We start from the raw sequence: 12,949 nt of genomic DNA on the forward strand, positions 1-12,949 counted from the left end.
CATTTAGTGTTCATTAAAATGAATTAAGATTTTGCCAATTGATGATGCATATACTTCATAAATCATGACACTGCTCTCTGAAAAGAAATTTTGTGGTATCAACCCCCCTCCCTGACTGTAGTTGTTTAAAAATAAATTTGTTATTTTTGTGTTATTCCCTCATTTTTTTAGATAATGTTCATCATGATTTTGTGTTGTATTAATTCAGTGGTGAGAGAATGAGAGTGAGTGCAGGAAAACAAACACCAACAGACTCAGGGAGAAAGAAACTGTGAGAGGCTGGATGATGGGCTTTTGTCAGGGTGACAGATGTTGGCCTATTTTCTCCTCACTAATCTGAAGCACAGCCTGCCCACCACATTACACACACACACAAACGCACACACACACAGATTAGATTTACTCACATATGCACCCACAAATACACAAACAGGCGGGTGTGTGCGCCACAAACACAAACACACACACACACCCCTGTCAATCTGAGTTTCTCACATCTAAACTGCAGACATGTGGTCTCTCCCACAGACAATGCTTTGTACGCTCCCACACTGTTTTTTGCCTGTTCACACTCTCACTCAGACAAACACACAAACCCTGTGTGGTGTCAGCAAGATTAGTGATGACAGTCTATAACACCACTGACTTAGCGTTCTGTCAGAACACTTGCAGGGTGTGAAGGCCACACTGAGCTTTCAGTTTGTTTGTCTAGGCTGTAACCAGGCTGCATCTGATCCAGTCAGGACAGACAGCCTGGTTACAGCCAAGTCAAATTGCATTTATATAGCACAATATCACAAACCTCAGGGGTCTTAACAATCCATTCAGCACACAACACCCTGTCTTTAGATCCTCAAATAGGATGAGGAAGACCTCGAGCAAAAGAGGCCTTGAGCAGACCAGGGTTGTTCCTGGCCGAAAATTAGGCGGGGGTGGTACTAACCTGTACAATCAGAGATAAAAGAGATAATATTCATCTGTAGGGTTGCCACCTTTTATGTGAAAAAGGGTGGCAACTGGTTTGGTTTTACTTGACATTACATTATTCACAACACTTCTAGGACATAACATGAATGAAAATACTGGACAAATTGCGTCATGTATTGATTGAAATCCACGAATACCGAGAAAATAAGTACTAGAATTTGTCGAGAGGTGGAGGTGTCCCGTATTGATTCCATACAGGACAAACTAGGCCTACTTTCAGTCCTGACAAATTAACCACATCTCGTGGTGTGGGCGTGGTTGGGACTGCTAGCCCTAACCCTAACCCAATACAACACTAGATAGTTTGAATTTAAGCCTGATTTTGCTGCTCTTTTTTATCAACCCAGTGCAAGATCATATCAGTCCAATAATATACTCTGTTTTCCCTCCAAAAACAGTCATATTATAATAACAATAATAGTATTATTACGTAAAGAAATACAATTTTTAAAAGTTTTATTTCAGTTTTAACTTTTAATTCATGGTTGCACGTATAGGTCCCTCTAAACTTCTGTGGTTGGAAAGCATCAGCAGCTCTTCTCCAGTGGTGAAACCAGAACCAACAGAGAGAAGAGATCTGTGTTGTGAGATGTCTGAGTGTTGTCTGAATAAAGTAAATTTTTCCTGATCTGTCTGAAAAATAACATTTTAATGTCTGAATGTTCTGAAGATCTGTGGCTTGTGAAAAATGGCTATAATATTTATTTTGGTGACTATGAGGCAAAAGAGTCATAAACTGTGATAAGGCTAACTTCTCTGATTGGACTGAACAGACTCAGACCTGCTGCTGGTCTCCTAAAGGGGCGGGGAGGTGGAGAAACCACCTGACACAGATACAGGAAATTATTTAAAGTGTTGCTCTGAGAACAGCTCTATCACATCATATCACATCATCACAAATCCAATCAAGAACAGGGCTCTGCTCTCCTTGATCATCTTATGTTTGTTATGATGTACAGTTTTACACCTCCATTTTTCCAGTTGTTACTGACATTTACAAATTGTAATGTCCCAGTGGACTCTGAAATTAAAGCTTAACCCAGACCAGTTCCTGGAGACTGTGCTGGTCTCCATCATCTGGTTCTGTTCCTGTGGCTAATTATCAACCAGTCCATCTTCCTCTGTTACTGCTCCCTCCACTCTGACAGCAGTTTACAGTCCTACTTCCTGTAGTTGGTTTTAGTTTTCTTGTGTTGTTTTTTTACCTTGGGCAGTTCACTACTTACTTTTATACCATTTACGGTTTTTCAGTGGTCTTGAGCTGCTGAAATCTCAATAAAGAAACTGGAGAAATGGGAGTGCTGTAAAACCTTTGACCAGTGTTATATGTTTGTGAGATTAAATATTTGTTTCATCATAGCTCATAAACAGGCCTCTGGTGTGTGTGTGTGTGTGTGTGTGTGTGTGTGTGTGTGTGTGTGTGTGTGTGTGTCTGCTGCCACTTACGTAAAGCAGAAGAAGAGTGTGGTGGAACCAACGAGGAAGAAGGTGGCTGCCGACACGGGGACGTAACGGGAGGGTCGCAGGGGTCTGCTGGGTGGGACCACAGCATGGGGGAGGGGTGACGAGGATGGACCCCGCCCTCCGCTCTTACTGCTGCCACCTGGCATCACTTCCTGTGTGTGGTGCGGTGTGTGTCTGTTCAGCAACTGCTACGCCAAGGAATTTGTCATTCAAAGTTAAATATTTTTCCAGGCGTATTGAGTGGGAACAGAAACGACAGATGATGACAGAGATGGAGGAATAGCTGAGAGGGGTTTATTCTTTCAAGTGGAAAAGAGGAAAAAGTTCCTCTGCATCATCACAGTGAGATGGGAGGAGGAGTGAACGCTTGTTTTCTGACCTGATCTACTGTGTGTGAGAGATTAAAAGAAGCTTACAGGTCTCTCTGCTGTAAAAGCCTTGTTTCCCTGTTAGCCACAAAAACAGGTGGTAAGGATGGATGAACAAATAAGCCACAGATTATAAAGAGGAAAAGAGGTGTAGGCACATCCACAACACTAGCTGAACTGTGTCCCACCAAACATGTCAATAAATTACAATACAAGCCAATAGAAACTGATAATTCTTACACACAAAAAAACTGTCTAAAAAGTGTAAATCTGCTTCAAGGTGAATAAAGGCTTGGTGAAAATCATGATAATAGTGCAATTAAAAAAATATGGCTGTTAGATGTAAAATTAAAAAAAAGTATTTGGACCCTTCTGTTAAAACACAATTTAGTTCTTAAGTGATTTCAGTCAAATCCTGAAATACAGAAAACTGGTCCAGATTGATTTGATTGGTCTATTGATTGGTATAAATGGGAGTTTAGTGAGGTACCAGAGTTGGCAGAGGTAAACCTGTTTTGGTAGGAGACTGATTTATAAGGCGGAACAAAAGCAACAGCAAGAAATGAAATGAGGATGAAAGGAGTAAAAAAGCTCAGAAGAAATAAGTCTGGGATGATAATGATTCAGTGACGTTCTTCAGCTTAGAAAATGTGCAGATCAAGACCTGAAATGGGAAATGGGCTTATCTGTAGCTACATCTGCGTATGGAGATTCCTATTCAGTCAGAGTTTTCAGCACCCCAGTGAGAAAAGGTCTTGCGAATAAAAAAATGATGCTCCCTGTTCAAGAAGGAGACAGTCAGCTCTCAGTCCAGGATTCGTACTATAAACAGCAGTCTGTAAGCGGGCCAGTGGAGTAGCCTGGTTTTCCTGTGTCGGGGCATCCCTAAACCCCGCCGGTGGCTGATTTAAACCACCTCACCTGCCAGCTGCACCAGGGATGTGAAAGCAGGAAGTGATAGTGTGGTTCTTTCCAAAAGATCTGGGGGGGAATCCAGTAGAACATCCATCAGTATCCATGTAAATAATATAGTTGAGAAAGAGCTAAAGTGACAGTGTTGATCAGGAGTTTTGCCAGCAATGGCAGCATAGCACAACTCAGCTCCCCCCACTGGTCTCTTTCTTCCACTGTGTTGGTGGACAACTGCGCCTGTCAGTTGCGTAACCGTCAGCCTCCCAGCAACAGGCGGCTTTCTTTTTTGCCCTTGTCTCCAGAGAATTCTAGGGCCTTCCCTTTGCTTCCTTCCCCGGCAGGGAGCACTGAGGCTAGGATAACACGCTCCCACAAAAATCCATCAGATAATACAGCCTCTCTGGTGCAACGGCCCAAAAATAACCTCATCAAAACAGTGGAAAACTTTGGCTTTTATGTGTGGAAGGGACTCCTCCAGCCATTTGTGTCTTGAGGTTTGTCAGGTTTAAGGTATCCTTCTGCAGCCGTGACAAGAGGATGAAACAAAGAGGGGGCAGAGTCGCTCTGGGTGATGGTTGGTAAGGATGCTGCTCCTACAGTCGTGAGGAGAGGAAGAAAGGGTTGGTCAAAGAGAAGATACTCCAGTATGTAAACAGCAATACAAAGGTACAGTACATCACATGTCTGTTTACAGATGTTGGGGAGTGCATTAGCCAGTCCCTCCAGAAAGTCACCATGTCTCAAATATTAACACAAATTCAACCAATGCCTGTGAATTCTGTACAACCTTGCATTTTGTCAAATCACCGCAACTTTTCCACAAATTTGACCAATCATCAAAGTTTCCCGCAAATCGAACCAGTCATACCAGTCCCTGCGCAAAACCTTAATGATGTCATCAAACTCACTTCCTTATTTCTGGTTTTGAAGCATGTTGTGAAGCTGCAGATATGTGTGACATGAACGTCTCACATTTACCAACAAACATCACTGTTAAAGACCATGTGAAGACATTCAACCATGTTTTACATGAAAGGGTTAAATAGTTTTGTACTACTGCAACATTGTGGTGGAACCACAGGTGTAGAGCTGCCGGAGCCACCGGAAGGAGGCTCAACTACTTTTATTATCCAGATGAAATAAAATATCTACATTTTAAGAGCTTGAGGATCTGATCATCACTAAAGAACTAAAGTCATGAAGAGAACTGATAAAAACAAATGGTCAAAGTTCTCATACTGGCATTTAAGGTGTATTGACTGATTTCCAAACGTCAATCACAAATCAAGTAACGTTCAAGAAAACATCCTTTCATTCATCATTCAGTGTTTCATAAGACAGAAACTGTGGGGCAGGGTATAAAATTACTACACACACATAAAAAGCTCTGTTATAAATTGATAAATTGATTATAAAGATCAGCTCTACCTGTGATTAAGACGGAGCAGAGGAGCAGAATCACTTTTTTCTCCTCCACTTTCATTGCAAAAAACCATCTAAAAACATCACAACATGCATTGCAACTTTTAAGAAAAGCTTAAAAAACTATTATAGTACTGCATTCTATTTTGCAACAAATTTCACCCCCCCCCCTTCCACTTCCTGGTTATGTTTGGGCGTAGTAGTGCATCACCTTGAGCAGTTTGCCAGAGACTTTCTATATATAGTCAGGAGAGACCACGCCCAGTGTATCATGAATAACCAGAAAAACTACACAGACCGTAGACAATGCTTTTTGTTTTGAAATGTTTTTTTCTGTTTATTTTATAAAGTTCAATAAATGCCTGGTTTTTCCAAAGTCAATGAGTAATCATGATCTCAATATTGATCAACATAATTGATTATGATTTTTGCCCTACGTCAAGGTAGAATGTTCTTTTGTCAAAGATGTTGGGAATGAAAATAATTAATCAATAATAATCACTCATAATAGTCTCACACTGGCTTCATTTTCAACTAATTAATATAAAAATAACTTTTATCACAGAAAAGTTAAGGCATGGATTCAATCATGTTGTCTGAGTTAATCACGTGCAATATGTATCAGCTCATTCTGCTGACTGGACTGATACTAACTACACTCCCAGAGCGCAACCACATGCAACCAAAACTGTGACAAATGTGACATTTTCAAATTTGCCAGATCTCGTCAGTAACATGAATTAACTTTTTTATCCCCAAATTGGAAGAACTAAAGATGTCTGCATTCTGCAGTTTCACCTGTCCTCGCGATTCTCCTCCTCGCGAACTCTTGCTACAATAATCTGCGATTTGAGACATTTCTGCAAAAAAAACATACATGATGGGATGTACCATTAATTTAGGGAAACTTTTCAAGAAGCTGGGTGTGCTTGGATGTAAAAGAGATAATATAATTTTTTTATAATAATATTTTAATATTATTATGGATAATATTCATCTGTAGGGTTGCCACCTTTTATGTGAAAAAAAGTTGCAACTGGTTTGGTTTTACATTATTAACAGCACTTTGAGGACATAACAAACTGCGTCTCGTATTGATTAAAATCCACCGAGTACAGAGAAAACAAGTACTAGAATCTAATTATTTTCAAAATATGGGACTGGGTATTATACGGGACGGGTGGCAACCCTAATCACTACACTACACATCACTACATTGCCGTAGTGGCATACAGCCACGATTGCAGTTACAAACGTCAAATTCACCGAGTACTGAGAAAACAAATAGGCCTACTAGAATTTTACCAGGAGGCAGAGGCGGCACAAAATTTGACGGAGGCGGTGTGTGTGTGTGTGTGTGCGTGTGTGTGCGTGTGGTTACATATGCATATACTACATATGCAAAAAAAATATTGTGTATATTATTTTTTTGTGGTTATTTTGGCAGATATTGCAGTTGTGATCACTGAAAAAAATATAAAAATGATATGATGTTTGTTGGTCTTGAACCCAAAAAAAAAAAGGTTCCTTTATGTCTCTTAGACTGGGGAGCACCTGTAGCACAACACTTATGATGCTGACAATGCACAACAATGTTGAGAACAGGAGTTAATAAGTCCTTTTAAACCTTTGGATGTTCTCTCACATTGGTCAACTACTAATAGATTTCTCTTCAATCCCAGTATTCTAAAGCAGTTTGGAGATTGGTCCACAGGATGTGTGGTGCCTCGCACCTCAGTCTTACGCCTCTCTATGGCACAACCCTTCCATACATATCGGGGAAAAAAACTGTCTATTGGAAACAATGGCTTTTACAAAGGATATATAACTGTGTGATCTGTATGGAGTGTTTATATCTTTTTCTGAACTTATGAAATGAGTGAAATTAAATATTATTTGGAGAGTAAAGGTAATTTTTGTAACTCAGAGACTGGACGGTCCGCTGGTTCTGGATCAGTAAGGTTTGTCATTTGCACTAATGATAGTTTTTGCTACAAACCAACATTAGATGTTACTCACCATTCTAAAAGAAAAGCCTCATCTCTTTACTTATCCGGAGCTGTCTCCCGCGGTGGAAAAGCACACCAGCATTCACACGTGTTTTGCTTCTTTGCCATTGAACATGGTTTTCTTGTTGGGGCAGTTCTTCGGAATGGAGATAAAGATTGCTTTCTATGCACTTCAGACATCTGTGCATTTCTGTGATGCTTGTCGGCAGCTTTTTTCTTTTTTGTTTTTTTTAGTCGGGAGCTATAGCATAACTTCAAGCGCAGAAGGAAGCTCTTCTCCTCCATGGGACTGAGGGCAAACAAGGCGCTACACTGACTCACACAGCATCTAGTGTGTCTCGTGTTATTACAACACGGTCCGGGACACGGCTACTTGGTTAGCATGCTCATTTCAGTAGATATCTCTGAAATACAATAGATGGTGGTCTTGGTCATGACTAGGGATGTCACGATACCAGAAATTTAGTAGTCGATACCAATACCAGTGAAATTCCACGATTCTCGATACCTATTTCGACACAACGGTAAATTTTTTTTTTTTTTCTAAATCACACAATAAATTCCATGCACCAAAAATAGAAATAAAAAAACAAAGAAAAGTGGCATGTAGCCTTCAAGAATTTAAAATAAACAATACTGTGCTAAAATATAAAATATCACCTTTTTTTTCCACAGCTTTTCAGCTATAGTGCCCTTAGACATAAAAATATGGACATATAATAGATATAATAATAAACTTAAACAACTTTTAAACTGCAAAAAAGAACAGTGGCATGTAGCCTTCAAGTATTTAAAGTAAACAATACTTTGCTAAAATATACGCAGTAAAACTTTTATTGCACAGCATTTCAACTGTGGCTTGGAAAGCAAAACGGGCTTTTGCAGGTCTATAATCAACCTCTCATCATCCGCCTCGAAAGCAAAATATTTCCATACACGACTCTTCTGGCTTTTCTTTCGACGAGCCAAGGTGCTGCAGCTGGACCAAGTTGTGTGCCTGAACTTGTCGCAATCTTTCATTTGTTATTGCGGCTAGACTGCAACCTAGTGGTTATGTTACTTCCAAAGAGGGTGACTATCAATCTCGACACCTGTCGGTAATTTTGGTACCTTCAATAACCACGAAAAAACTAGTACCGTCCCGTTTTTTGCCACGTGGCATTGACTTGGTACCGAAGTATCGGTTCCGGTGACAACCCTAGTCATGACATCATCACTGTGGCTCCTTCACATACTATTGATGGTGTTAGTTCATTTTTTGAACATTTTAAACTAAAAGTCTGGCCAGATTTGGCCAGATCTTACACATTGCACCTTTAAGGAGACTGAAGAGAAATTTATTCAGTATTAGATAATTCAAAGTTTTATTTTACTCCTTCCAAGCTCTACACGATGGGTTTACTGACTAATAATTTATGCTGGAAACATCAGACATATATAGGAACATTTTTACATGCAATATGGGAGTGTAAACTCATTTTCCTATTTTGGAAAAAAGTACCGGAATGCATAGGGAAATGGGTGGACTTGATGATACATACCTGTGTCGCCAAAACTGATTATTGGGTGATCAAGGAGAATTACCAAATATATATATATATATACCAGCTACCCTGCTATTTTTATATTATATATATATATATATATATGACAGTATTACTATTATTATTATTTTTATTACAGTGAAAAAGGTAGGGGTCATTGTGTTCCTATATCTGCAAGGACTCGTCGCTGCTCTGCCTTTGATTGGTTCTGTCACCGATATTCTCTTTCACTGAATGCAGCCAGGGAAAAAAAATGTGTGTGTATGTGTGAAACCTCGTCCTGTGCATACTTGTCCTCGACCGCATTCACAACTTTAAAACATACTGGTAATTCAAAATGAAGAGAACTATTCAATAAGAAAACTGCTGTGGTGTCCGTTATACCAGATCCTTTAATTAACAATGTTTCGCATAAATTGATTAATTTGTGGTGGTGGTTGTGGTTTGCCACAATATCAACACTGACACGTATCTATGAAAATCTTATTTTACTGTAGAGCTGAGCACAGCCCATTGATTCTCTCACTACCTCACAAACACATCAGACTCATTGTGATAGTCGGAATGGCCATACACTATTATTATATAATTAATTTAACAAGTACAACAGCTAGTGGAGCTGTTAACAACTCAGACATCTGAAATCTGACCCCGAGCACACACTGCTGTTGTAAGTCAAAAGACAAAAAGGTTGGAAACCATTGGTTTCAAGTTTGACAGTGTGCTGTTGTTTAGAAGCTTGTAGGGTTGTACCAATGGATGATAATATCGGTGATCGACGATCAGAACGATCGCGGATTGCTCATGCCCTTGAAAATGTCACGATGATATTTGACTTCTTTACCCATTAATCGAGTACCTTATTATTATTTGTTGTATTAAATTAATATTAAATTTAATTTGCCCTGCTATACTTTCATATATATAACCACATATAACAGATGCTTGCAACATGCGCGCACACACACACACTACTGATTGTAATGAACAGTTGCTTGTTGTGTGTAGCGGAGGAGATCGACAGACAGACAGAACACATCATTTAGTTTGGTTTCTCTGTCAATGAGAGAGACGCATTATTGTGATGATAATTTTGCTTTAACATAGCTATAAAGTGTAACATAATGATCATATCATCGATTGGCAATTTCACGGGGTGATGATCGGACTGTGGTTAAGATCGTGAAACCCTAGAAACTTGTTACATTAACCATTATCTGTTGTGTAAAATCTTCATCTTAAAAGTAATTAGTAACTAAACCTGTCAAACACATGTAGTAGAGTGGAGGTAAAAAGTAGCATAAAGTGAAATAGTCAAGTAAAGTACAAGCAGCTCAAAATTACAGTACTTGATTGAATGTACTTAGTTACTGTGTAAGATACTTGATCCTGACCCAATGTCTTCAGTGGAGATGGTCTCATCTGACTCGGAAATACTGTATATGCCTTTTGCAAACAATGACTTGTGCAATGATAAAAAAAAAAAGTTTAGGCTTATTGTGGCCCGGTGCAGCGGAAAAAAATCACCTACATGAAAATGTTAGGTACGCTAGGCGTCTGTAACCAACCAAAACATGGTAGGTGTAAGTTAACAATACTGTGTGTGCGCTTTTACAACAAGAGATCATCTGGAGGAAACCATTTCCTGTGTCTCCAAGAAGAGCACTTTTGCTCTACAGGAGCCAAGTTCCAGTAAAACTAGCATCTAGCACCTAGCATCTAGTGTGCTTCATCACTGAGCACTATCACTCTGAAGATTCGCCACAGAAAGAAAGCTGTTTGCAGAGACAATGACAGACAGACTTTGTAGACAGCTGTTCAGTTTATGGACGTAGATTTCAACCCTTCACTTAATAAGCAGATGCTTGCACCTGTTCAGACCAGGCAAGATGGTTAGACCTGTCTTCCTACACTTGTGTGTGCTTTATACACACACACACACACGGGACACAAGCAACACAGCTGCAGTCGTTAGCAGAAGGATAAACTATTAACAACATTCAACATAGCCACTCATCACCTGCTCACAACCAACCACTGCAACACATTTAGATCCTACAACAGCCTGTTACCTGTCCAGAAGTTCTCTCCATCTCTGAAACCCCTCTCCAATATTGACACACATCCATCTGAAGCGACATGCACACACATCTGTATTTGTAGAACAGCTAATAGGAACACTCTCTCTCTCTGAAAAGACCTGTGAATGGCCAAAGTCTCTTGTCACGGGCAAGAATTTCTAAAGTCTGAAAACAGAACCAAGAGAAAGAGCAGACATCTAATTTGCTCCCAGACCACTTAAATTAGAATATGCTGAAAGGTGATTATGGAATTTTTGCATTACCTGTGTACAACACTTTGGTACATGAGACAAACTCTGAAAACTATGTCTACACTAGAAATGCAATAAACCATGTCATCATCTGTTCTTCATTAATACTTCAATAATTTAGTTCATTCAGAGACACTTATGTCAAGGAACTGGTCAAGGTTTAACTAGTGTAATTAACAAGAGTAAGGATGTGCATGATTAGTTAACTATACGATTAAACGCACTAGAAATAGAGTCGGTTAAACTAATTGCTAATATTTTATTAATGTTCAACGCTGTCTGCTGGGGTAGACCCCCCACTCTCCGCACTAATGCCTGGATTTTGGAAACGAGTAGGTGGAAGGTGGGACAAATAGCATTGAGTAAAACCAGCACAGAATGGCAGAATTTTGATATAATAAATTGAAAATAAGGTTGTATGTTGGCTGTGTCAGATTAAACTGGTATAACTAGGACGCAGCTCATCATGCCAATTTGACTGAGTGTTTTCTGACTTTTAGACAAGTCAACTAGTCTAAATTGTAATTTCTGTTTTATCAACTAGGAAAGTAACCATTAGGAACAATGTATTTTATCCAGTCTGAACTACAGGAGGTGGGTCGTATCATACCCCTGCCTGTCAGCATGCACGTCAGATCAGATTTATGAGCTATACAGGACAAGTTTACCCTGTTTTTTTTTTTTGTAAATGTATTGTAGCACTGCACAGCATACACACTATAGCTCCACTGTAAACAGTGTAGACTACTTAATCTCAAACACCTGATTTTTTATGGGCTTCTTGGTCCAAATGCTGAAGATCATGGTTCCATAATATTAAGTTTATGAGCTTAAATTATTGATATAATAGAGAGAATGCCATCCCCAACAGTGAAATGACGCGAGAAAGAAAATGTCTCATTCTGTTGGGTTTGTTTGGACCTAAAGAAACACTCCCTCACAAACTATCCTTGATATGTGCTAACAGAGGTGTGCAGAGAGCAGCCAAGTTTAATTTAGGCTTGTAATCAAGTAACAGAATGAATTAACAATAACTAGTGACAGCGGATATGAGCTACCACTGACGACGTTTGTCATTTTAACCCCTGAAAGCGACGCTCAGCAGCTAAGATGAGAAGCTACAGCTGAATGTTTTCTTCACTGCTTTGCTAATGATTATTAACGTCATGTCTCAGTGAATCTACATCTTTCCAGGCTACGTATCTAAACTCAGAGTCACTAACTGCTTCGTCCAATTAATATTTCACACTCACATGCACAAATTTTCACTGTCTCTGCTATACCTGTCTTAATCAAATATTTCCTCATTTTTTATATTGTTATTAAACCTTTTCAATGTCTCATCCTAAACATTAACTGACAATATTTCATGTTTAGGAAAATATAATCAATGAAATATTAATATTGTAAGAAGAAAAGAAAGGTGGACATCACCTAACCTTAGTGGATATAACTAATTATCATTTTGTCACCCAGCACTGTCAAATACATCTCTCTTGGATTTGGTTTACTACATTTGATTTTATATGCAGTTTCTGAGATTTCAGCCACATCATGTCAACCTCAAAAGAAAAAGTGTGCAATCATTTTCTATTAGGACTGAACAATTGATTGAAATATTATTGAAAAAAAATGCAATATGGCCAAGTGCAAAATCGAAATAGTAGGAACTACAATTTCTTTGGTAACGGTAAAATGTGTCACAACAAACCGTAAATGAAGTGTTGTGGTGCTACAGACACGCAGTGGCCTGCAAACCATATTCTCCAGATGTAAGAGGACGTGTCAAATCATCATCATTTTTATGTTTGACAGTGAAAGAAAAATGCAAAAGTTATAAATACAACTGTAATGATGATTCATATTGCAATTGCAATATCTGTCATAATAATCACAATATAACTTTTTTGC

General features: G+C 39.0%; 1 protein-coding gene across 1 annotated transcript in view; it reads right to left on the bottom strand.

Moving 5' to 3' along the window:
• Nucleotides 1–12,949, bottom strand: part of LOC111230455 (palmitoyltransferase ZDHHC5-like) — a 35,177-nt gene that overhangs the window by 20,140 nt on the left and 2,088 nt on the right. Inside the window, exon 2 of the mRNA XM_022757201.1 lies at nucleotides 2,434–4,324. Within this exon, the coding sequence (XP_022612922.1) occupies nucleotides 2,434–2,597 (164 nt within the window). The 5' untranslated portion in view covers nucleotides 2,598–4,324. The remainder of the gene's footprint in view (nucleotides 1–2,433; nucleotides 4,325–12,949) is intronic.

Source organism: Seriola dumerili, unplaced genomic scaffold (genome assembly GCF_002260705.1).
Source record: "Seriola dumerili isolate Sdu_G_001 unplaced genomic scaffold, Sdu_1.0 BDQW01000267.1, whole genome shotgun sequence".
Taxonomy (NCBI): domain Eukaryota; kingdom Metazoa; phylum Chordata; class Actinopteri; order Carangiformes; family Carangidae; genus Seriola; species Seriola dumerili.